This window comes from Serinus canaria, chromosome 7 (genome assembly GCF_022539315.1).
Source record: "Serinus canaria isolate serCan28SL12 chromosome 7, serCan2020, whole genome shotgun sequence".
Taxonomy (NCBI): domain Eukaryota; kingdom Metazoa; phylum Chordata; class Aves; order Passeriformes; family Fringillidae; genus Serinus; species Serinus canaria.
This window is the reverse complement of record NC_066321.1, coordinates 17,247,824-17,272,698: the sequence shown is the minus strand read 5'-3', so window position 1 is coordinate 17,272,698 and position 24,875 is coordinate 17,247,824. Positions and strand designations below refer to the sequence as shown.

At 38.7% G+C, this 24,875-nt stretch overlaps 1 protein-coding gene across 3 annotated transcripts in view; it reads left to right on the top strand.

The window, feature by feature from the left end:
- The window catches only part of FIGN (fidgetin, microtubule severing factor), a 101,174-nt gene that overhangs the window by 74,596 nt on the left and 1,703 nt on the right, over positions 1 to 24,875 (top strand). For all 3 annotated transcript variants that reach the window (XM_018911476.3, XM_050976965.1, XM_018911475.3), the window contains one exon: positions 18,398 to 24,875. This exon is cut by the window's right edge and continues 1,703 nt beyond it. In XM_018911476.3, coding sequence (XP_018767021.1) covers positions 18,406 to 20,646 — 2,241 coding nt within the window. In that variant the 5' untranslated portion in view covers positions 18,398 to 18,405 and the 3' untranslated portion in view covers positions 20,647 to 24,875. The remainder of the gene's footprint in view (positions 1 to 18,397) is intronic.

The window sequence follows — 24,875 nt, the reverse complement described above, 5'->3', positions numbered from 1 at the left end:
AATTTGAATTCTCTGTCATAGCAACTTGTGACTTTAGACAGAGCCATCCCAGAAATAAAGATTAAATTTTCCTTTTCAGCTAAATCACACAGGTGGTATCTTTATGCAGTGCATGTAAAAGTAAGCTCATTGTTCATCCTGTAACCAGCACTTCTATACCCAAGTATGTTAGGTGTTATAAAGAGGTAACATTATAGTGAGATATTTTAATCTAGTTGAATGACCTTACACAAGGGGAAGCATTTTTCCAAGAGGGGCAGCCCAGTAATGAGGGTGAGGTGTGTCCTAAAACGCCCCAGAGCTCATTCTAGCTTATCAACTACTGCTGCAATTCCTAATTTGTGGGGCACTTGTGCTTTTTCTGGGCAGTCTGTCATTTCAAGTGCTGTGAGAGACAGTTTAATCATTTTAAGAGTATGCTGTGTAACTGATCTTAGAAGTGCCCGGTACTCACCAGAGATTTATTGAAAAAACATTTGTACCATGACTGTCTTTCCTTTGAAAATAGTCCAAATATTAAAAAACGCAGTCATGCTCAGCAGCAGTTTTCATTGATGCATTTAGAGCATTCCTCCTCTTTAGCATCCAGACCTTTTTTAAGAAATGTCATTGCTGGTTATCCTCAATACAAAATGGCCCATCAAACCTACCTTGGTGCAACCTTACCTCTTAAATATCAACCCATGCCCCGTAACCATTTGTTATCAAGTACCTTTCAGTTCAGTCATGGCAAATTCAGTTTAATATATAGAATAAAAAAAATTGATAGGACTCAAGGCAATTTTTAGTAAATCAAATATAGGATATTTACTTAAAATGTTTTGGATGCATTCTTGAAAAGGTGACAAAAAGATCTTTGCATAATAATGTGCCTAGATAATTATGTGCCTAATGAAAACCATGAGAAGTTAAAAAAAAAGAAGAAAATACAAACAGCTAACAAAAAATTGAAGTAAGGCCATGGGCAAACTTAAGTTTTCCTTAACCTTAGCTTTGTACTTAGAAAATACTTGAGTATGAGGTTCTGCCCCATTTTCCTGTCTTTTGTGGACTGAAGTTTCTAAAGTCTTCATAAATGTGATTTTCTTGTTCCTGCTCTCTGCTTTACTCTCTATTCCCAATATTAACTATATCTTCAGAGCAGCTAACCCCACATACTGTATGGTAGGCTAGGTATTCACTTGCCACTTAGCAAGTGCACTGACAGACTGAATCAGGGTTTCTCCAGCTGAATTTCACTAGCCATTGGGATTGAGTATGTTGAAGGGCTGTGCTGTACCTGCAGTTAAATTCCTGGAGTGGCAATCACCCAACCTGGCCTTCAGTACATGAAGAAACCAGAAACAAGCTTGATAGGTGGTAGGAACAGGATGCTGCTTTGTTCACTTCAAAAACCTTTGCTGTCCTATTTTCTGACCACCCTTTAGCACTGCTGCTCTTGATTTGGCACAGCTTTAAGTTTGAGATAGAGGACAGTGCAGAAATGCATGTAAAGAGCTGAGGAATGGGGAAGGGGAGAAGGAGGTCATGTATGTCACATACAGGAAGAAAGATGCATCTGAAAGATCTGTGTCTGTTGGAGGTCTCCTGTCTTGTTGCCAGTGAATAAACTCTTAACATGGCTTGAATATGAAAGGAATTAACTGATTTTCTTTGTTACATTTTTTGTTAAAACTATCATTCTCTAGGCAGAAATAATATTGCTATATACTATAGTGCAGCAGGAAGGTTGCTGAAAAAAGGGTCATTTAGAATTTCTCAAAAGGATATGTATTCAGGATTGCAGTTGATATAGTCTGTACTGGGATAGTCCAGAACATGGGGGTGCTTTTCTGTTTGTGTGATTTTTCTGTGTTAATTATGGACTAGACATTGAGCCATCGCTAGAGATAAACATCATCTTTGCTCTGGGAGGGGAAATAAACATGTGTGTACATTTATATGTATGTATACATGGAAAAAGAGAGAGATTCTCTCAATCAAAGCTTTATAATTCTTCTCTTTAAAATCCACATGAAATACAAATAGAGAATCAAAACTGTAATAGTGAGGAGCATATTTCCCATCTCATGCTGCAGGGCATAAGCTAATCTGCTGCTGAGATCAGGCAGGAACCCCCCTTCAACCCTGTGTTGTTTTTCATTACACAACTGGCTGTTTGCATTATGTTTTTTATTAGAACTTGATTGTTTAATGACAAAGATACAGAGTTATTCTAAAATAAATAGAAAGCTCTATAGTGGAGAAGGAGAAAATAGACTCAAAAAAAAAAAAAAAATAAAGACAAAGACTGCTACATTCTGCTGCATTTACCCCAATCCCTCCAAAGACTACATATGTGTTCCTTACTTGCACATGCCTTTGCTTTATTAACCTCTATCCCCTAAAAAAACCTACAGTTGTATTGTATAGGACCTGGTGGTGTTCCTTTTGCTTACTTCATTTCATAAGGAGATATTTCCATGAACAATTTCAGTTAGGAAAGTGTGTACTAGACCACCTTTAATGAAAGGACTGCTAGGCAGGTCTGTGTATTGAAACCAGTCTGAAATGCAGGGAATATTGTCTCCCTTAAGATAAAGGGTTGCAATTCTGTTGGACAAATGTTCTCATCTGCAGCAACTCATCTATTATGTAGCTTTTGTAAATGTGTTATAATAGAACAGTAGCCTTGGCAGTCTGTAAAGTTGGTTTGTGTGCAGTTGTTTGGACAAGTGATTGCTTTTATTGGAACAATTGAGTTTATTTTTGGGCTGGGGTCTGGGTTGTAGGGTTTGTTCCTTTGAAAAAGCCAGCAAAAAAAGCCCATGCAGGACATCAAGTGAAACAATTTCATGTCATATTTCATCTAAGCTGCTTTCTACTCCACACACATATTTTAAAAAAAAAAAAAAAATGTAGATTTATAGAATGGTTTAGGTTGGAAGGGACCTTAAAGTTCAAAGTGCACCCAACCTGGCCTTGAAAACTTCCAGGGTTGGGGCATCTACAGATTCTCTGAGTAACTTGTTCTAGTGCCTTACCACCATCGCTGTAAAGAACATCTTCCTATTACTGCATCTAAACCTGCCCTCTTTCAGTTTGAAGCCGTTCCCCCTTGTCCTGTCACTACTTGCCCTTGTAAAATGTGCCCCTCCAGGTCTCTTGTAGTCCCCCTTCATGTACTGAAAAACCACCATAAAGAGAGAGAGTAGAGAGAACAGAAATCTGAGGTGTTCTGTACTCATAACAACTGTTTATGGTACTTTTTGCTGAAGGGCAGATTGTGGTTGATGCTGGGTCCTAGTTGGAGAAGGTGAGTTATAGTACTGTAATTTAATTGATGGAGAAGAAAGTGTCTCTGCTACTGTAGAAAGAGCCATAAATTTTGCATGGAGTCCTTTTTCTGCTATTTATGCTGTCTTGTGGTGGAGCTGTCCTGAAACAAGCCACTCCAGGGCTCCAAACTGGTTTTGATGACAGCAAACATTCCCACTAAAGCTGTCATCTCCTGCTTGGCCCTGTGGAGAGTCCTCAGCATCTACACTGTGGAGGCTCTGGTTGATGGCAGCGCCTTAAATATGGGCGTTAGGGTTTTTCTCACTGTCCTTTTTATAGGATGCTGCTGCTCTTTCTGACCAATTCAGTGTTTTGAGGCAAATTCTTCCTGGAGTTCAACCTGCCCCTGTGGCTTCACCTCCTTCTCTGACTTCCTACGCTTTTGCAGTTTCTTATGCCAGTCCATACTCATGTGTATATGACACGCCATCTCAGGGTAGCAGCCTGGAGTAGTGTAAAATTTGGTAGGTCCTAGTTCTTCAATGGAAACTCCTCTAAAAGTCAGATCACACTTCTGTGATCGGGCTAAGAAGGCTTAGAGATATCAGGAGGAAAAATCTCAATTTCTGTTGAAAGTCAGGCATTGTTTGGGGTCAGCATCTTAGGTGAGCAGACTGGTATTTTGTAGACTTGATAAAATACAGAGAATCTGAGGCAGAAAAGTGATTCTCTAACTTATTGTTGTTTTTGTGGTAGCGTTAGGCTACACAGGGAATACACTGAAGGTTCCCCCCTGCTTTAATTTTGTGTTAGGAGTAAGAAAGGATGGTAACAATAGCTTTAAAATAATGCCTGAAATACCTCCTATGGATGCTACATTTCTGTCAACCCCAGGTTTAAACTACAAAAAATACCATAATGTATGATATTGAAGGACTTACTGATGAACAATTGATGCTTCAGAGCATCTGTGCTTAGTAAAATCAACAGTACAAAATGCATATTATGCATCTTAGACCATCGGGTTGTCACTCACAAATGATGTGAAGTTTAATGCATTATTCACAAGTACAAGGGGAGGCAGTCCAAAGCAGTTGTGGAGTCTCTGTTATTTTATTTTATCGTATTTTATGTTACATTATTTTGCGAAGAGCAGAAGCTAAGTATGTGACTTAAAGGTGCAGAGTTTGGAATTGCGTGATAGGATAAGCAGCAGTCACACTAAAAATGTTGGATCTAAGTAAAATTCAGTTTAGACTTAAGAAACTGGAAGACATTTTGATCTTAAAGCTACAAAAACCCATCTGGGAACAAGTTAAGGGTGTGGGGTTGTGTTGGGATTTTTTTTCCTTTTTCCACTTTGTAGTGCAAAGAAGCATATACCACTAAATCAAATGAAACTGGCATTAATTTGGTAGTCTCAGTTCTCATTGTTCTATTGATTCAGAAGGCTGCAAACAGATACGGAGGCTTAAAGGCTGCATTTAGGGCTGCTGAAGTTTGGGGTTAGGGTATACAAAGGATGCAGTGCCAGCACTCATTCAGTAAGGAACTCTTCTTAACATCTTAACATGGAATTCCAATAAAAAATCTTGGTCAGAGAGAACCGATCTTCATAATTTTGTTAGTGGTTTCATTATTGATTACTCACGCTTATGCACTTCTTTCCAGAGTCTTGGCCGCCAACACAAACCTTGTCCAGCAGAATCTCTAGTAAGCAAAACAACATTTGCATCCCTATGTATTTCTCCTAGTGGGAGAGGAAAAGGTTGTCTCGGTCATTTCTTATTGATAACTTTAAATATTATGTCAAGCTGAAATCAATGGTATGAGAGAACAGAAGCTATTCCTCAAGATTTACTTTGGATATTTAATTAGTTGGAGTTTATCCATGCAATTTATTTTCTTTTTTGCCACTTTCAGCATTTGTTAGGTAGTTGTATTGATGGGACTAGTGTGGCAAGGTGTACATCTAGTTAAATTGAACCTTCTATTGATGAAAACTTAGCTGTTGTGGGTGGCTGTCTTTTATGAATAATATATGTCACAATATTACATTTTCAACACTGTGGTGTTCTTTACATGAAGAATTTGGGGGGTTTTGGTGCTAAGTAGATATTAGGACTTGCTGGTATGTGAAACATGTAGGAGAAACAGCATTAGCTTTATATGTATATGTGTGTAAATTTATATATATACATTTATTAGAGATCTATAATTTTATTTTGAAACCAGCTAATTTGCTGTTTTTTCTCGAGCATTTTCAGCTTTTACTCTGGGAAGAGAGCTGACAATTGTGTTTTCAAGTATGTCTTGTTATTGGCCATTTTTGTTCATTATTATTCAGCTGGTGACAACAACATTTATTATTTGTATATTAATGACTGGAATTCTTAAGAGATGGACGAGCAGTCAAACAAAGCTAGATGGAATTAACTTTATGCATGCTTTATAGCTGATTCCAGACTCACAGTACTCTACATTCCCTAAATACTCTCTGATTAAGTATCATTTACAGACCTAATCCAGCCTCGCACAGTCTTTTAAGTAGTTTTAAAATTTCCTCTGGAAATATTGAACCCCAAGTATTTTCAAATATATTTTCATGAGGCGGAAAGTCTATATTGCAGTAAATATCTATCATCACAGCTACCAATTCCTTGAGCTTAATTATGACACTACTAAATGTGAAAATCTATTCAGTGCTAGGAACACTTTTCACATTACATTCACGCTAAAGATTGGCTGTTAAGAGCTCATTACTGGTAGTTTTCTAAAGAGTGGTTTATTAAACACTGTTACCTAATAAGCATCTTTGGTGGTGCAAATTGCTGAAAACAGTAATGAGTCTGATTAGACTTCATTTCAATTACGACAGCTTGTCTACTAGCAAAAAAAAAAAGAAAGAGAAAAAGGGGAAAAAAAAAAAGAAATCTCTCCTTGATGCTTTGGAATCTGGCTACAAGGCATTAGATGGTTTAAAAGGAAAATGCCACCTCTGTGTTTCCTTTCCACAGTTCAGTAATGAATAGAGAGCTGTCCAAGTAACCATCCAATTTAACACATTGGAAAACTAGATGGGCAGCATTGGAAGCACAATCCTGTTTGCTTAAAAATTCTACAAAGGCTTTTCAGTTAGTATATCTAAATAGGGTCATATTTAGGTTTCCTCTGCTTCCCTTGTGTAATAATATAAAACTGTAAGAAGAGAGAAAATTAAAGTTATTCACTCCTACCTGCTTTGCAGAGGCTATGCATTTCTCTGATTAGTGTAATGCACCTTTCAGTTGTTATCTGTACATCTTCTACAGATGTGTAAATCTTTCAATGCAATCACAAAACTCTCACAGCATTCATAGTACCTCATAATTCAATCTGGTCTTTGTTTTAACTTTAATTTTTTTTTTCTGGAGTTGAAGCAACTTTTAATAAATGTTTACTACTGATATCATACTTCAGTGAGTATCTATTTGTTTATAAGCTTAATTCTTGATGCTAAGTGTATTTAATCACATTAGTGCTAAGCATTCTTAAAGTTATTCTTGGATGCTACTTACACATTCTGGATAAAAAGACAAGTGTTAATAGAAAAAATAATTTAAGCTTATAATTGCTGAATACTTAGTAAGACTTTAATGTTCCTGTTGATGGTGGATAGCATTTTTACTACTAAATCTATGTGGATGCACTTTTCTAATATTATGTAAAAAAAATTAGATGGAGACTTTTCTAACTTAAACCTTGTAATAAAGTACGCCTGGAGAAATGGCAGAAGGGGGATGCACAGGGAAAGATGTAGGGTTGCTAAAAGCAGTTTGTTGGACTGGTGTCTCAGAATTGTGGCTGAAATCAGACACTGTCCTGTCAGTTTACAGTGACTTTTAGGAAGGCTCACATTCAATAAAGTTTGATGGCCACCCAGTTAGACATAGGAAATTAATCAGAAACCGAGCTAGTGCAGTGAATATCAGAACTCTCTATCAAGATTTTAATGAAATATTTTCTGTGATGAATTTTTATTAAACACACATCCCAAACCCCAAACAGTGGTGAATCAAATATAATTTATGTAATTAACACATTTTAATGTGGCACATTTATCTCCTTGGCAATAAATTATAGACTTCAGTAGTTCTTCTGACTTCAAATCAGAGAAGTGACAGAAGAATTAAGCCCATGAACCCTGGGGTCTAAGTATCTTGTATGTCCCCAAAACCCCTTTTTGGTTTCTTTTTGTGATGTTACTTTTCTGCCTTGTTTTTGACATTCTTACAGTTAGCTGTTATGTATTGTATATATTTTGTGAGAAGACTTTTATCAGTGTGCATCATCAAACATCAAGTAAAATAGTGGGGAGGCGGGGGGAGTTGGGGTTTTTTTTAGCAGCACACAAACACAAGTGCTATTATTCTGCTATACAAATGTGTGCCTGTAGTGTGCTTTGAGATGCTAATCAGTGGAGCTTGACTTCTGTACCCTGAAGCAAATTTTAAAAGTATTTCATCATTAGGTGACTACATATGCAATAGGGCTATGGACAAAATTACAGAAAAATAACAGAGATTATTGTATTTAAGCTATCAGTAGTACTCAGCTAGTTATTGATACAGTTATTGCATGGTTTAGATTTTTGTTGTACCTTGAAAGCTGTTTACAGAAATGGCTAAATTTGTGTGATAGCTGCAAAGGAGTGTGACGTTTTATCAGCTGAGCTCTATAATTTCTTTCTGGTTTTAAAACCAGCATGTTTTTTATTTTTTACCTGCCCTCTTTTTCTGCCTGTGCACCCTCCCAGTGACATACTGTGTGGCTTTGGACATGGCTTAACTTTTCCTATTGCAGGGTTATTTTTACTTTTTTTTTTTTTTTTTTTTTTTTTTTTTTTTTTTTTTTTTTGAGACAGGAGTACTAGCATCTAATATGATGAGTTAGTCTCTTTTCCTTACCACTCTCTCCAGGAATATGGAAAAAATATCAGCATACACAGAGTTCAATTTCTCAGTTGAGACATTCTCTCTCTGGTGCCTTGGTGTGTCTAAAATATATAAATAGAGAGAGAGAGAGAAGGAGAGAGAGAGAGATTTCTATATTTGTCTATGAAAAATTCCCTGTTCCTCCTCTCCCCGTCCCCCAGATAATTTGTCAAGCCAACTGAACAATCTATATAGTTCCTTTCAAATGCTCAGGAAATAATACAGTAAGTCCCAAACCAAGAGCATGCAAAAAATTGGCTATATTCCATTTTTCAGTAGCTAATTCGGATACATTTTATGGAGTGAGCAAGAAAGAATCTCTGGAATTTGTGAAATACAGTAATTGAAAGGTTTAAGTCGGGGAAAGATTTATCTCAGCTTAGTTTTTCTAGGATGTCAGTTCTTTGGTTGTGCTTCTGCTTTTAATCTTGTTTCTCTGCTTTGGGGGGAGCAGGAAGGAAAGGAAGGGTCAGCTGCTCGCACAGCCGAGCCGGGGAAGGAGCTGTGCTGGAGCTCTTTTTTCCCTAAGAGTGTGATTAGTGCAGTTCTGATGACTTAGCTTAGGTGTTCCCTACCCTGGGAAGGAAATCTCGCATTCTGTGTGGTAACATCATCCCTTCCTGCAACAACGTGATCTCCCATGTTGTAATATAGACGTTGTTGTTTGTTTGGGTTTTTAATGGAGACACCAAATCAGTGTACAGGTTGATAATACAATCCTTTTGCACAGGATCTTCTCCTTGGAAAGGCAGTGTGTGCCAGCAGTAGCTGCTCTGATGCAGAGAGAGAGAAATGTGTGTGATGTGTGTCTGGTACGATGGGAAAAAGGGAGAGAGCTGGATGAGCTCTGCTAAGAGCTCCCTGCTCTTAATCCTGGGCCATGTCAGGAGCATTCTAAAGCAGTTTATCTTCATATGTCGTCTTGTATATAAGAAACAACACTAAACCCACCAAAACTCATTTCATATGTAGCTTTTTCCACAGCCTTCAGATCAAAGTTATTTTCTTCAGGCTGGACTAAATTATACGCAGGTCCCAGGAGTGAAGGACACTGAATTAATGCACTATGTCAACCAGTCCTGGTTATAGAATATTTTTACTGAAGTGTGAGACGCAACATCTCTTTACTATTTCATTAAAAATTAATGTGCAGATTGCCAAAAAGCATAAATAACATAAACAATTTTTGTGAAAGCTTTGTATACTGTGGACACATGTTAAGGATTTTTTTTCCTTGAGTATCAGATTACTTCTATATATACATTTAATCAGTATTTGTTCTCATTTAGCTAATTAGCAGAGGTACTCTAATCTGAGTAAAGCAACTGTTCATACCTATCCTACAAGGGTAGGTTTTGAAATAAGAACTTTAAAAAGAAAGCAGTATTCCTGATTCCAAGCTGGAGCATTGTGCTACTGGCCCATATAAATTTGCTTTTTTACTTATGTTGGTTGAATGTAATGGGTCAAACCTGATTACAATTATTTGAAACTTAGTGAAATTGAACTTTACTTTCATGTTTGTAAAACAAATAGAGCTGGCTAGGTGAATCTCTGGAATTACCCTTTTGTTGCTATACATAAAGCTGTGAAATACATACCTACTTTTTTTTACATATGATGAGTGAAAAATATATTAAAATTATATTATTGTGGAATTTATGCAGAGGGCTGCTGCTGTTAACGGAAGGGAAATATATTTTAAATTACTCTTGCTGTCTAACTTAGTCTTATGTTTTAAAGCAAGGTGATTTTCTAACATTTTGGAACAACATGTTATAAAAATAATTCAGCATCAGTTAAATCTGTATTTATTGTGCACCCACTTTCTTCAAATAAAGTATGTCCCTGTATAGCAGTTTTAACCCCATTTATCCTCATGCACAAGTGCTCACCTGTTATTTACTCACATAAGAGAAGGTCGATACTGCAGAACAAGGGGAGTGCTCTGTTGTGACATAAAACATACATATTCATTAGCTCTGCTGTCCCTTTGGACACGTGTGGTATGTCCTGATGATCTTCATTTGGCAAAAGGAAGTGAGCTTAAGAACGAAATTGTCTTAATGGATTTACGATACATGAGAAAAGGGTTTTAAAAAAGCTTTATTAGTGGCAAGGAACCAAAGCAATAATTCTAAGGGTGAATGAAGAGAAAAGGAAACCATTTGCTAAAACATGATTAGAAACAGAAATGGAAAAATAACGGAATCCAATATTTGAAAATGATAATTTTCAGATATTAAGGTTTGGTTTATTTTTTTTCTAGAAGCTTTTAGGTCAAGAACTGAATGTTCCATGACAGGCTCCCTAGTGCTGAAAATTTATTCCTTTTTCCTCTCACTTACTTGCTAAAAAACAAGTTCAGGGTTTTGTGTTTCACCTGCTTCAGCTGATTATATGAGAAACACGGTAAAGCATGAAGGTATTTTGTCTGCTCTGCTTTTAAGGATTTGTGTTATGCTCTTTCAAGGTAAATGTGCCTCAAACTCCACTTCTCGAAGAGAAACCAAATAAAAGTCTGCTTCTGCTATTTTGTTGCTTAAAAAGAGAGTATGCATTTTGCTGCACTTCTAAAAGCTTCAGTTGGGTTTATTTTAGCCTTGAAATAAGCACTTCAGTGGGTGCACAATCACAGTCCAAGTCTAAAATATTTTGCATTTTCAAATATGCATAAATATTTGTGTCAAGTGACCAAACTCTGTATTCGTTCATTATTGTTTTTTATCATGTGAATATTCTAATTCTCAGAATTAGAATACTAGTTATCCTACATCAATTATATTGATTTTCATGTGTATATGGGCATAAATTGCAAATTATGTGGTGTATTAAATCTTTTAAAAATACATTACGGCTATAAGTGTGTGTTCAGTTGACTGCAAAAAGTAATTTTTTTTCATGTAAGTTATGCTTACATTTGTTTACAGCTATTGTTTTTCTGAGTATTCTCTCAGAAATTATTATTATCTTATACATTTGGCACTGTCAAAGCATGCTAGGTCCTTTAAAGGCATGGTACTGTTCAGAGCTACTTGACAAAAACAGCTTAAAAATGTAAATCCTAGCAAGAGGAAGCATAATAGTAGAGTAAAAAAAAAATCAATTATTGTTTTTGTTTGTGTGTTTTCTAGTTGGTTGAGAAAAGTGTTATGAGCAAATAAGTGTGGTGAGGCGAACTGACATAATAAAATATTTTAGAGATAAACTGCATTTAATCACAAGTATGACCAATTCTCTACATAGATGGGTTCCAAGGCTTGTGCATAAATGGTTTTACGTTTGGTACACGGTGATCGTGCATCAATGTGATTTTCACAGCAAGGATGTTTTTGTGTCAGGGACTGCTGCTGCAGAGAAACCAGCACCTCTGAGGTAGGCAGAGGACTGGGAGGTCCCAGGAGTGCCCCAGGAATAGCTCCAGTCCCTACCAGCCGCATCTGCAGGCTGCTGCGAGGCCGGCCTCCGGATCCAGCCTGCTTCTGCTGGCAAAATATCCCAGTGTCATCTCTGGACATAGTTTCCCTTTGCTTGCTTGACTATTACTTCTCCTTATTTCTGTTTTTCAGGCCTTTGAAGCTATTGGATCTTCTAAAGGCTGTTTAGCCAGAAATGTCTTTGTGACTATCAAAGGCTGCTTTATGTAAATGGCAGGGAGGGGGCTTGTGGGAAGAGAACTCATTTGCTGTAGATGTATTGCAATTTGCTGTTGTAAGGTGTGAAAGTGTGGTTTTAAAAGAATAATCATTTGACAGTATTTAAGTTAGATAATTGGGGTGTATCAGTTTGGAATTAGTTTTTAATTTTGCAATTTCTTTTTTAACCATTCCAGTCTCACATAAAATATGTTGCGTTTTTCTTCCCGCTTTCATCTTTAGGTGCTGTTGGCATATATGTGATCCTCAATATTACTCGTGATTTCAGTGTTTTGTTTTAAAGATTGAAATGCTTTCACTATCCTTGCTAGAAGGAAATCATATTGTAAATACCCTGCCAACAGCATGCTCCCACTGATGTGTAGGGCTTGCATATATAATAAGAGGAAGAACAGACCCCTACCAAGAAAATGCTGAGAGCACTTTCCAGGCCTGGTTTTGTGAGTTTGTGGCTGCCACTTACTGAAAAAAAGCTTACAAAGTTGGGACTGTACAGCTGGGCATCTCAGTTGGAGGCTCATCCTCCCAGCGAGTCCTTTGACGTCAAAGGAGTTCCTCATGGACTAGAGCAGAGGTCTTCACTGAGTAATTAGAAAATAAATGTGGGAATAATTTTCTTTCCTTTTTTTTTTTCTTTTCCCTGCAAAACATAATTAGCTCAATCCACTCTTCAAAATCCCTCCTGTTTCCAATTAAGAGAGATCAGTTGCACTATCTTCAAACAGCTGAAATTACGCTTATTAATAAAAAATTGAGTGTAAAAGAATTGTTTTATCTTGAATTAATTTTTATTATTATGGGACATATGATAGTATACAGTCTTATAAAATATTATCAGATTTAGTACAAATCCAGGAAGCTGTGTGTCCTACATCTTGAACAGCGGTTACAGCATGACTCATTTATTCAGCTCTGCCTCATACTTGAGAAGGACTTTAAAATGTGACTTTAGGGCCTGATCACCAAGGTACTAACACCTTCAGCCCACACTGGAGTAAGGGGTCTGAGTCATACTGGTATGTTCCTAATGAAACACCTATTCAAGTCAGTGGCTCTTTTGGCGGAGCCAATCTTCTTGTGTCCACAAGAAGCAAAACCTTGGCTAAAATCATTATGATCTGTTGTGTAAATACTTAATACTTAAATAACTGGGGACAGGACTGTTCAGTGGGCAGGAACAGTGTTTGGGGTCCTAGGCTAAATGTGTAAGCAATCCAAAGTGGTGAAGTTTGCATACACTTTCAAGTCTAGAGGGAACATGGTTGGTGGTACTTGGAGCTGTGGTTTTGGAGTTGTTTCCTACCTTGCAGCCGTGTGCTCCTAGCTGTCTGCTATGGGCACTTAGCAGAAGCATCCATTTGCTTTCACCCCTGGTGCAGTGCAGTCCTTTTCAACAGTGCATTAGGCAGTTGCTTGGATCATGTTTAACAACAGGCCTGAAGTTAAGAACCTGCTTGACTCCTGATGCTTGCAAAGGAAGCTTCAGATTTGTGCTAGGTAGGACCTATGCACTGCAGGGGTGAATGGGGCAGGAAAAGAGAGACCACAAGAAGAGTTGAGTTATTTTCTTTTGCCTCAGGTATGTTGAAGGAACAGTTGAAGGCCCCTGATACAAACTTAAACTTTGGTAGCTGGTTGGGAAGGTTGGTGTACTGCCCTGCTTCTAAGTGCCTTGTGCACAGCAGCTCTGGGACATTTAGGTTTTTTTCACCAACATCTGTCGAAGTGCAGTGCAATCTCTTCCAGTATCTTCAGAAATCCACAGCTGCATATGATTTAGTTTATTTTATTAGAGATGTGAATAGATGAGAGGTTTACTAAAGTCCCAGTATTCTTTCTCTAAAGTTCTTGCTAGGCAAGTTGGTGAGTTGGGACATTATAAATCCTTTGTGGTGGTGTTACCCAGTGTGGTCCTATTTCTGGACCATGTTTCCATGCCTGTTTTCAACAGAAACCCTTGTATTTAAATTGAAAACAAAGGCTAGTTATTTATCTTTTTTGACAGATATTATCCTGTATGGGGATGAGAAGTTTTGACCTGGTACTGTGGGCACCAGACTGGGGGTCTTTGTATGCACAAAGTCATCTGAACTCTCAGCAGGATCAGGCCCTGTTGGACAGTGAGGATGTGTACAATGTTTCTTTTTCTTTTTTGTGTTTGGAATTGCAATGCTAGTTTTTCATAACTCTGGATTTTTTTTCCTTTTTGTTTGGTTTTTGTCTTTGTTAATTTTTAATTTGAATTCATGTAACTGAATATGTAAGTGGTTTTTGGCCATATGGAATTATTATATGTGCAACTGATGAAGTATTGTGTATTAGACTTTCCATTTTCAGGCTAAGTGCACAATATTAGAAGAGGAAATATGGTTGAACACTTAGTTTGAAGTAATTCCATAATGAAATTGTTGATTATAATTACTTTAAATGTAATCTGGATAGATCAAACTGTAAGAATTATGGACCAGGGATGTATAGCAAGGCTGTCAGGACACGGAAAAATAGATACTGCTAAAATAGCCTACACTGCCTATCTATATAATGTATTAAATTTATCTTAAAAGCAATTCTCTGGTAAGTACATACCTGTACTTAAAGAAGAGTCCTTTCCTTTTGCCTTTTACAGCCCATGCCAGCACACTTTGCACAGTCCAAAAATGTCAACAGTTCAGAGGATTCCTAAGTTAGCAAAGTGGGGTTTTTTTAATACATTCAGCCTTGCATTGCTTCTGGATTTTCAGAAAGTTATTAACCAGTTACACTATCTGCAAGGCTGTGGTTTATATCAAAGTTTAAATTACACTAAATAAAAAAATGCAGCCTCTAAATGTACCCTGATTTACCTGATTTTAGATTTTAATATCAGCATTTGGATTCCTAACAAAAAACAAATGCAGAAACATGTATCAGCTCAAACAAAAAGCAGTTAATAAAATACAATTTGAAGTATGGAGAGGAAGTGGCTACAAACATTAAGCAATTTGGGGCTGAGGGTGGACAGAGAGTAGGGGAATGTTTGCATAATTAAAAATTACAACAGCTGCTGCTGCTTCTTTTTTTCTCCCAAATCACACATTTGACTTTTGTCAAAACAATTTGTGAACTATTATCAAATAGAGTCAAACCTAGCAAAAGTTTTCTGCTTTTTCAATTAATATCAAATTGAGGAAATGGCTCTTTGTGCCCCCCCAGTCCAGACCATTCCAGCAGACTTCATGTAAATTCAGATTTCTTCACTGCTTACTAATGCAAAAAATATGCTTATGGTTAACTATTAACCTGTGCCTCCAAATAACACTAATGATTGCGATGTGCTGGAATAAATGCTCATGTTTCATGGGACGAGAACAGTCCTGTTCTCTTAAGCTTATCTAATCAAAGCCTAATCCTGCCTTTACAGCCTTTGTTAAATGCACTGGTATTTAATATGCATCAATAAATAAACTTTCAATTATTGTTCACTGGGCATATCCAAAGATAGCATGACAGTGTGAAACTACTGGTCTATCTAGTAATTATTCTAAATAAAGAATGCCAATGATGTGATTTTTCCCTCCTCTTATAATAGATAATTTAGATTTTCTGGCATTCTTTTGCAGCCTCATAAAAAGGAAAAGAAATTAATCTAGACAAATAAAATTCAAAGAATTGAATTTTTGCTATCGGAATATATGTCCCCACTGTGACTATAAATTTAATTATTTTATTTTAAAAACACATGATCCATTCTAAATAAAAAAGATCAACTGATTTTGAAAAGCTTACAGAGTAGGTAGTGTGTGATGTTGTTGAGCTCTGACCCAGTGCATTCTTTTATCTCTTTAAATTGAATAGGCTTTCTTATAGAAGCAGTTAAAAACAATGTGCCAAAAGCATATTCATTAACTACAGTACAAATACAGCCCTATCAGGTTCTTTGCTCCATCCATGTCTATTTTGCCTTCTTTTTCCAAAGTTTAACTGCTGCTTTAGTGCTTTCTTTGCAAAGAGTCTTTCCCATGGCATCTGTTCATTAGTATCTAGTGAAACATCAACCTACTCAAGTTTTTCTGCTTCTCTGTAACAGAAGCTTTCAGTGTTTTGGTAACCTTATAAGCAAAACATTGCAGAACAAAGATAGGTTTTGCTTGTTTGTTGGTTTTGTTTGGCTTTTTTTTTAATAGGGCAGTGAACTGTCGTGCAGTTCTACATTACAGGAAAATTAATAATTTTGGCTTTAAAAAAGGCTTGTGGTATTTTTCATGACATTAGAGTAATTTCAGATACTGATTACTGGCAATTGGCTCTTGGAGATTTCTTCTTCAGATTTCCAGCAGATTTTAACAGAGTCTGATTTCTGGAAACTTCTGATGATTTCTGATTAAAATTGCATTTTTTAAATGCAGTAATTTAAATACATGATTTCTCCCAATTTTGTGATATACTTACTCCCTCTGAAAGGTAACAGTTGAAATATCAGAAACAATTAGCAAAAAATATTATATTAATGCTAAATGTTAGAAATAAATCTGACAAAACCTCAAAGCTGCGTTTGTCAAAAGCACTTCTCTGAATTAACTTTTCTAGGATAACTGTATAACTGTTAACAGACATTTTTATCAAGTTGTCAAATTGTTTGAAAGATGAGAGAGAAAGAGAATGCTCAGGAACAAAAAAAATCCACAAGTAATCAATGGCATGCTCAGGGAAAGTGAGATTTACTAGTTGGACTAGCTGTACTCATAAAATATAAGGCTCAATTAAAGGTACTTTGCCATTTTCAGCCTAAATTTAAATGATTTGGTGATTTGCAAATACATGAATCCAAAAAAGAAAAAACAGAATCCAAATGCAAATGAGTGCAACCACAATAAAATATAATTGCAAATGAATCTGTTGCTTTATTCATTTATTGTGTAATTACTGCAATCCTTCCCACCTTGTTTTCAGTATTTCTTAATCATTAAGTTGGAAGCATGACAGCAGTGCCAGCCCTGGCATGATTCTCTTTGACTAAAACCTTGTAAATTAACACAATTAGCACAGCATCATCCTGCTAATTAACTTCCAGTGTCTAGTGCAGTGGTTTTGCAAACAAGGAAGAGGGAGTCAGAAGGGAATAAACATGCCATTCTGTTACCAAACTGTGTGCTGTGTTAGGTTTAGCTCAGCGAGGCTAAGCTGGCCATGTCAGATGCCAGAGTCAGGCAATGAAGAGCTAAAGGGGTTGGGGAGAGAAACAGGAGGGGGTAGTAGCTGTCAAAATAGACTGCAGTAATTCAGAGGGGAGCTAGTGCCACAGATGCTTCATTTCGACTGGGCCTCCTCCTTATCAGGGAATCTGTGCCAGAGGGCACAAGACTGTTTGCAAAAATCACTTTTGGTAATACGAGAGAGATTAAGGAGCTCTATTTGATACAGCTGTACAAAACCCAGCAATGTGTCATGCATAGGTACAAGTTGGAGGGGGTTAATGCTTGTAAATTGCTCTTACCTATTGCAGTGGGTTACAAAGAGGAGGGATAATTCACATCACATTATTAAAAGATTAATTGCTTCAAAATGACATTTTCTTTTTTTTTTTTTTTTTTTTTTTTTAATAATAGGTTTGGTTTTGGCTTTGTATTGTTTGTTTCAGGTTTTTTTTATAGCTAGCTGTGGAAGCCACGGAACTTTTAGGGACTTGGCTTCATTTCTTTTTCTTCATCCTATTTTTTCCCCCTTATTTTTTTTCTTTAACCCTCTTTCTTTGTACCCTGAAGGCTGTGAAGCAGAGGGGGGGAAGAGATAGCAAGCAAGGAGACCGACAGACAAGTCATGCTTGTGTTTTTTTTTTTCCAGACCCTCAACAACAGAACTGAGAGGCAGAAAGGAGCCAGTTGTAATTCATACCGAGTTGTAGGCTTTGTGTGATGAAAGCGACAGAGCGCTGCCTGGGAGATTGCTTTGCTGCACTCCACGAAGCAGATTTGAAACTGTCGTGGACCACTTTAGATGAGAGTTGGATTATGGAATGACCTGCTATGTCTGTGTCATATTGTTCTGCGCAGGGTGCATTATACTCTGCTAACTAGGTGTTCAGTACCAAATAAGAGAGGTATCCTAGATGTGATCTGTCAGCTGTGTCTCATATTTTTATATTGGTTAAAATATAAAACTGAAACGGGGATGAAAGAGGACAGAGCAGTTGGATGCCTTGTATGTTTACAGTAAATCTCCACTCTGAGTATTTAAAATATATGAGTTTTGTTTAATTACTTTGAGAGCTATAGCATTACCTATATTTTTTCAAACAAAAAGTTGCCCCCCCTACTGAATTGGCAAGAAATTTTTCTGTGTGTGTATGTGCTTGTAACAAACCAACCATACCACTTCTTAAGGGCATTACCTTTTCTTTCCATAAGACTTGTGCTATTAGCTACAGTGTTTCAGAGAGCTGAAGAAGTTCACAGACTGTATGTTTGAGAACACATTTAAAAACATAAGGAAAAAGCTGAGGTCACTGCTAACTGTTGTTTCCTACTGCCCTAGGCTTGAAGATGCAGTGGACGCCGGAGCATGCCCAGTGGCCAGAGCAGCACTTCGATATCACTTCAACCACCCGCTCCCCAGCCCACAAGGTGGAAGCCTACCGGGGGCACCTGCAGCGCACGTACCAGTACGCCTGGGCCAACGACGACATCTCGGCTCTGACCGCCTCCAACCTTCTGAAAAAGTATGCAGAAAAATATTCCGGGATTTTGGAAGGCCCGGCTGAGCGACCCATTCTCAGCAATTACTCTGAAGCTCCCTCAGGGCTGGTGAATGGTCGGAAGAATGAAAGTGAGCCTTGGCAGCCATCCTTGAACTCGGAGAGTGTGTATCCCATGAACTGTGTCCCAGATGTCATCACCGCCAGCAAAGCTGGGGTAAGTGCAGCCCTCCCTCCCGCAGATGTCTCAGCCAGCATCGGGAGCTCTCCTGGGGTGGCCAGTAACCTGGCTGAACCCAGTTACTCCAGCAGCACCTGTGGAAGTCACACCGTTCCCAGTCTTCATTCAGGGCTCCCATCTCAGGAATATGCCACAGGATACAATGGCTCATATTTGCATACCAGTTACAGCGGCCAGCCAGCACCTGCACTTCCGTCCCCTCATCCATCCCCCTTGCACAGCTCGGGACTTTTACAGCCCCCGCCACCGCCACCACCACCAGCCCTCGTCCCTGGCTACAACGGGACCTCCAATCTCTCCAGTTACAGCTACCCTTCCGCCAGTTATCCTCCTCAAACTGCTGTTGGCCCTGGGTACAGCCCTGGGGGTGCCCCACCACCCTCAGCTTACCTGCCTTCAGGAATCCCTGCTCCAACCCCTCTGCCCCCAACCACTGTCCCCAGCTACTCCTACCAGGGCCACGGTCTGACGCCAATCGCGCCGTCTGCCCTGACAAACAGTTCAGCCAGCTCTCTCAAAAGGAAAGCTTTCTACATGGCAGGGCAAGGAGAAATGGACTCCAGTTATGGAAATTACAGCTATGGCCAACAGAGATCTACACAGAGTCCAATGTATCGAATGCCAGACAACAGCATTTCAAATGCAAACAGAGGGAATGGTTTTGACAGAAGTGCTGAAACATCATCCTTAGCATTTAAGCCAACAAAGCAGCTAATGTCCTCTGAACAGCAAAGGAAATTCAGTAGCCAGTCCAGTAGGGCTCTAACACCCCCATCCTATAGTACTGCTAAAAACTCACTGGGTTCGAGATCAAGTGACTCGTTTGGGAAGTATAGCTCCCCAGTAATGAATGAGCACGGTGATGAGCACAGGCAGCTCCTCCCTCACCCAATGCAAGGCCCGGGACTTCGTGCAGCTACCTCATCCAACCACTCTGTGGACGAGCAACTGAAGAATACTGACACACACCTCATTGACCTTGTTACCAATGAGATTATCAACCAAGGACCTCCCGTGGACTGGAGCGACATTGCTGGCCTAGATCTAGTAAAGGCCGTCATTAAGGAGGAGGTTTTATGGCCAGTATTGAGGTCAGATGCATTCAATGGACTGACTGCTCTACCTCGGAGCATCCTTTTATTTGGACCTCGGGGAACAGGCAAAACATTAATGGGCAGATGTATAGCTAGTCAGCTGGGGGCCACGTTTTTCAAAATCACTGGCTCTGGCCTTGTCACAAAGTGGTTAGGGGAAGGAGAAAAAATTGTCCATGCCTCCTTCCTCGTGGCAAGGTGTCGCCAACCCTCGGTGATTTTTGTTAGTGACATTGACATGCTCCTTTCTTCTCAAGTGAGTGAAGAACATAGTCCAGTAAGTCGGATGAGAACCGAGTTCCTTATGCAGCTGGACACTGTACTGACTTCTGCTGAGGACCAAATAGTAGTAATTTGCGCCACGAGTAAACCAGAAGAAATTGATGAATCTCTTCGAAGGTACTTCATGAAACGACTTTTAATCCCACTTCCTGACAGCACAGCGAGACACCAGATAATAGTACAACTGCTCTCACAGCACAATTACTGTCTCAATGACAAGGAGGTTGCACTGCTTGTCCAGCGCACAGAAGGCTTTTCTGGACTAGATGTGGCTCACTTATGTCAGGAAGCCGTGGTGGGCCCACTCCATGCCATGCCAGCCACAGACCTTTCAGCCATTATGCCCAGCCAGTTGAGGCCAGTTACATATCAAGACTTTGAAAATGCTTTCTGCAAGATACAGCCTAGCATATCTCAAAAAGAGCTTGATACATACGTTGAATGGAACAAAATGTTTGGTTGCAGTCAGTGATGCTACTTAAAAAAAAATGTAATGAATGTTGGCACACACAGAATCTGCTACATAGGGGTAGAGAACCCTTTTCAGTAGTGTTAAAATTGCAAAGGGTACTGGGAAGACTACGATTTACCTTGCCTCTAAAGAGCCAGGGTATACTTGAAGGAAAAGTGCATCAAACAAGAGCTGCTGATCTGAAAAAGCCACACATGACAGAAAGCGCATGTTGATGCTCAGTTCTGTTCAAGCTAGACAATACTCACCAAGGAGCAAGGTGCAAGTGGGTTGATTTCAGAAGGACATGAACCCTGTGTGTTGATTCCATTCTGCTGTTCTTGAGATTTAGTTGCTGTCAAGTGCCTGAAGTGGTGCTTTATTTTTTGTTTGCCTCACAATTACATTGGTGGCATGTGCTAATATAAAGAGCTTTAACTTCAAACATTATTGGACTAAAGAGATGAACGGTTGTGTTGCGACAGAGAGCCAGATTTTTGCTATTCTAAGAGCAACAGTATTCCTCAATCCTGTCTGTTCTGTGTTGTTAAACTAAGAACAGGTAAAACAGGGTAATGATAATCTGGACCTTAATTTCTGCAGTTCATTTCTTTTAATGTTCTGTCTGCAAAAACTCAGGAAAGTGATTGTGATTTGTACAGTACCTCAAAGGAATGTGTTGAAAGCACTATGTACTGCTGAGAGTTATAGGCTAGGCTTCAATGTTACTTTATATTAAATATGTATGTTTACCTCAACAATTGGAATATGGCAAGGAAAATTACTTTGAATGTATCCAGGAAAAAAACTAAAGCGTGATATGACTGAAGCTTTACAGTTTTTAAAAATAGAAACAGAAGCATTTCCCTGTGTTCAGGAATGGTTCTTTTGCCAATTTCTTGCATCAAACCAGAGCAGAATGATTTTTCTTGTTGGTAAACTGTAAGAGTTTTCAGCATATTGCTCCTTGATAATAAGGTGATACAGTCTTTAGAAGGTGCATAGATGAATGAAAGAGCCACTTAATTGGTTTATGTTAGCATCTGAAACAGTCAAACGTAAGATTTGGTAGGATTCCGAGAGGCAAATTACCTGAAGCTGTGACGGCTGGCCGCTGTTGCATGGCTCCAGTCATAGTTTTGAGGCTATTTTGGTGAAGCTGTAGGGAGTGGAATCAGTGTAGGTTGCTGGCAGAGCTATGGGTTGCAGAGCTGTTTATAGCAGTGCAGTGGACTGTGACCAAACAGTACAAATAACAAAGCAAAACTGAACCCTCGAAGTACATTTACTTCCCTTCCCAAACTGTAAAGTTGAGTTTTTGTTGTGTACGTATGGCTTCATTGTCCTTAATGCAATCTTCATTTAGCATCCATTAGAAGTCTTTCAGGCTGGAGTGTGCCCACCATTATTTCTACCTCAGTTTTGTTACGTTTCTCTTGGAAAGCAAAGTAAGGAATAGGGCAAAAACCACCACCAACACAAGTCAGATTACATTAGGAATGCAAACCTGCTAAACAAGTTTCAGAGAGCTGCTGTTTTTTCCCCTGAAGTCAAGTTTTTCTCTGTGTTAGTGCTCTTTCCCCCTTCCTTTTTCCTCCCCCAAATATACATATTCTGGTGTCTTCCTTCTGGAAAAACAAGCTGGCATGTGTGGCATTTTGCTCAGTTCTCGCCCACCCCAGCCCCCCTTTCTTTTTATCCTTTAATGCTTTCTGTGCAACTCTTTTGGTGACAGCTGACTGATGTTGGGTAATATCTCTGAGCAAGAGCAGTGTGTGTTGCAGCTGCCCAAAGCCTCTGCCATCACATGAACAAAACAGCCTTGCTTTTTGAATGTATTTTTTGTTTGTTTACTTTTAGGAAACAGTAACAAAACTGTTGCAAAGCACTGGCATTTAATGTTTCTCTTAAGTAATGTACGTCAAGACCATTAGATGAATGCACTGAAAAGCCCCAAGAAGAGAGTTACCAGTCTGTTACTAGGTCATGTTTGTCTTCTCAAAAATTGTACAGACCTTGTCCGTTCTGTTAAATCAATGGAGACGTTTAGCGTTCAGAAAGCTAATGAGGGATTTTGTGATATTGCTGGAAATTTATGACTCTTGATTATTACTTTTCTTTATTTTTCTTTTAAGATATATATATATATATATTTAGATAGAACATGCTAAAACAGAGCAAATAAACCAAAATCTAATTTAAGATGGATTCCTGGCAAACATTTTGTCTATCTAAAACGTTATGTTTTAAGCATAGAAGCATAAAAGTACCATTTTAAAAACAGTGCCTTTCATTAAGGATATAGAAATTAAGACTTAAGTACATCACCTGCTTTTCTTCTTTTTCTTTTTTTTTTCTTTTCAACAGCAATTACAGTCTATGATCCTTGTTATGACCCAGTCTTTCTGCTTCCCCAAACCTCCACAGGCTGCTTCTTCACCCTGGTCATTCCACCATCCTCATATTTGGGAGATGCTGATGTCCCGATTAGCTGTAGGTTCACACTGATCACACTGGCAAGGACACTGTTGCAGATTGCTGACCCAATTTCTGTCTTAGTCATTGCCTTTCATATCTGCTATTGAGCTGTGCTCATTTAAAAGGCTCAGATAAGTTTTGATGAACTCTTTCTCCCAACTATACTCCTAACAGATTTTTTTTTGCAGCTTGTAAAATGAAAACTACACACAGTGTTTTTTTCCTGCTCTTTCTATCCCGTAGCAAAACCAAAAGCAAACAAAATTATAGACAGTCCCTTTGGCTTCCAGCTTTAAGTCGTTCTCTTTGAAAAGTCACTCTGGGAAATGGGTTTTTCAAATGTTAACCAAAGTGAGAAGCAGGCAGAAACTGAAATGGTGTGAAAGATGCAGGTTCCACACACACATGCTCACGTTGTCCAGGTCTCAATTCAGCTTTGGGGCAGCAGAAGTGCAAAACTTCACTCTATCACAGGTGCTGAAAGGGGAGGAAAACAGAGCCAGATTGTTACCCAAATCTTTCCTTATCAGCAGTTGTCCTTGGTATAGTTTTGGGAGGGTGCCTGTTGAATTTGGTGAGAGCTTGGCCAGGAACTGCTAACAGGAGGTACCCCAACCCTTCTTCAAGCTTGGTTTCTGGCCAGTCCTTTGATGGAATTCAGGCCCGAGCTGGCTAAATCCCCTGCCATGTCCTGTTCTTCTTATTGCTTTCCTTCCTTCTTCCCAGCATTCAGTCCCTGCTTTGTCCCTAGTGAGCAGGTTTTGGCAGGCTGCTGGTCCTTCACCCTTCTCAGCAGCCTTCTAGTCAAAGAGCATCTGGGAAGGCTGAAGCACGACCCTGAACTTGAGCGGGTTCCAAAGGGTAGGATTGGTTTTGAGAAGAGAGACAAAATATGATTTGTGTTTCCAGGATGAAATATTTGCTGGTCTTAGACATTTCTATGGTAGAAAATTGTTTTTTGTCCTGTACAACTGGACAAAGCTGGAGGCTGCTGCCACAGAAATGTCCAACTGATTGGCTGGGGCTTCCTGCCACTGGCACAGCCCTGAATTTTAAGGAACCTGAAATGGTTAAAAAGCATCTGCTGTGTCAGGCTGTCACTGCAGATGCTTTACGTCATGTTTTTATGTGTGGGTTCCATTCTGCATCAGCTCCTTTTCTTCCTTTTTACCTTCAGTAACAATTCCTATAGCAACAAAAATAAAATAAATTGGAGGAATATTCCTGCAAGCTGAAGGATCAATATCAATTCAAGGAGGAGTTCATAATGACCTTATGTGAAACAGAAATGGAAATACTCTGTACTTCTGGCATGTTTCTCTTCAAAATATTTAGAACATTAGTGACAATATATAAAAGTTTGCTGACTGAGCTGATCAATGGAATGTGAAGGCAGTTTACTTTAAGGCTATTTACTTTCACATGGATTATTTATCTATTAGTCAGTCTGTGTTCTACTCAAATGCAGATAGATGGGCAAAATGTTTTCTTGAGCATTACAAACCTACCAAGGGGAAAATCAACCATCTGACTAAAATACATAGGCCAAACACCATCTGGGTGTCTTTACCAGCTATTTGGAGGCTGTGCTCTGTAAAATGGTACAAGGTCATATTTAGGTGGATTTTCATAGGATGTTTCTTTAGGGGATTGTCTGGTTAAAGAGTAACAAATTAATTCCTGCATCAAGATGTTAATGCATTGTAAGAAAATATGGGGATATGACCAGGGTTTTCACTGTCTGCAAATACAAATTACTTCAGGTAAAGGGC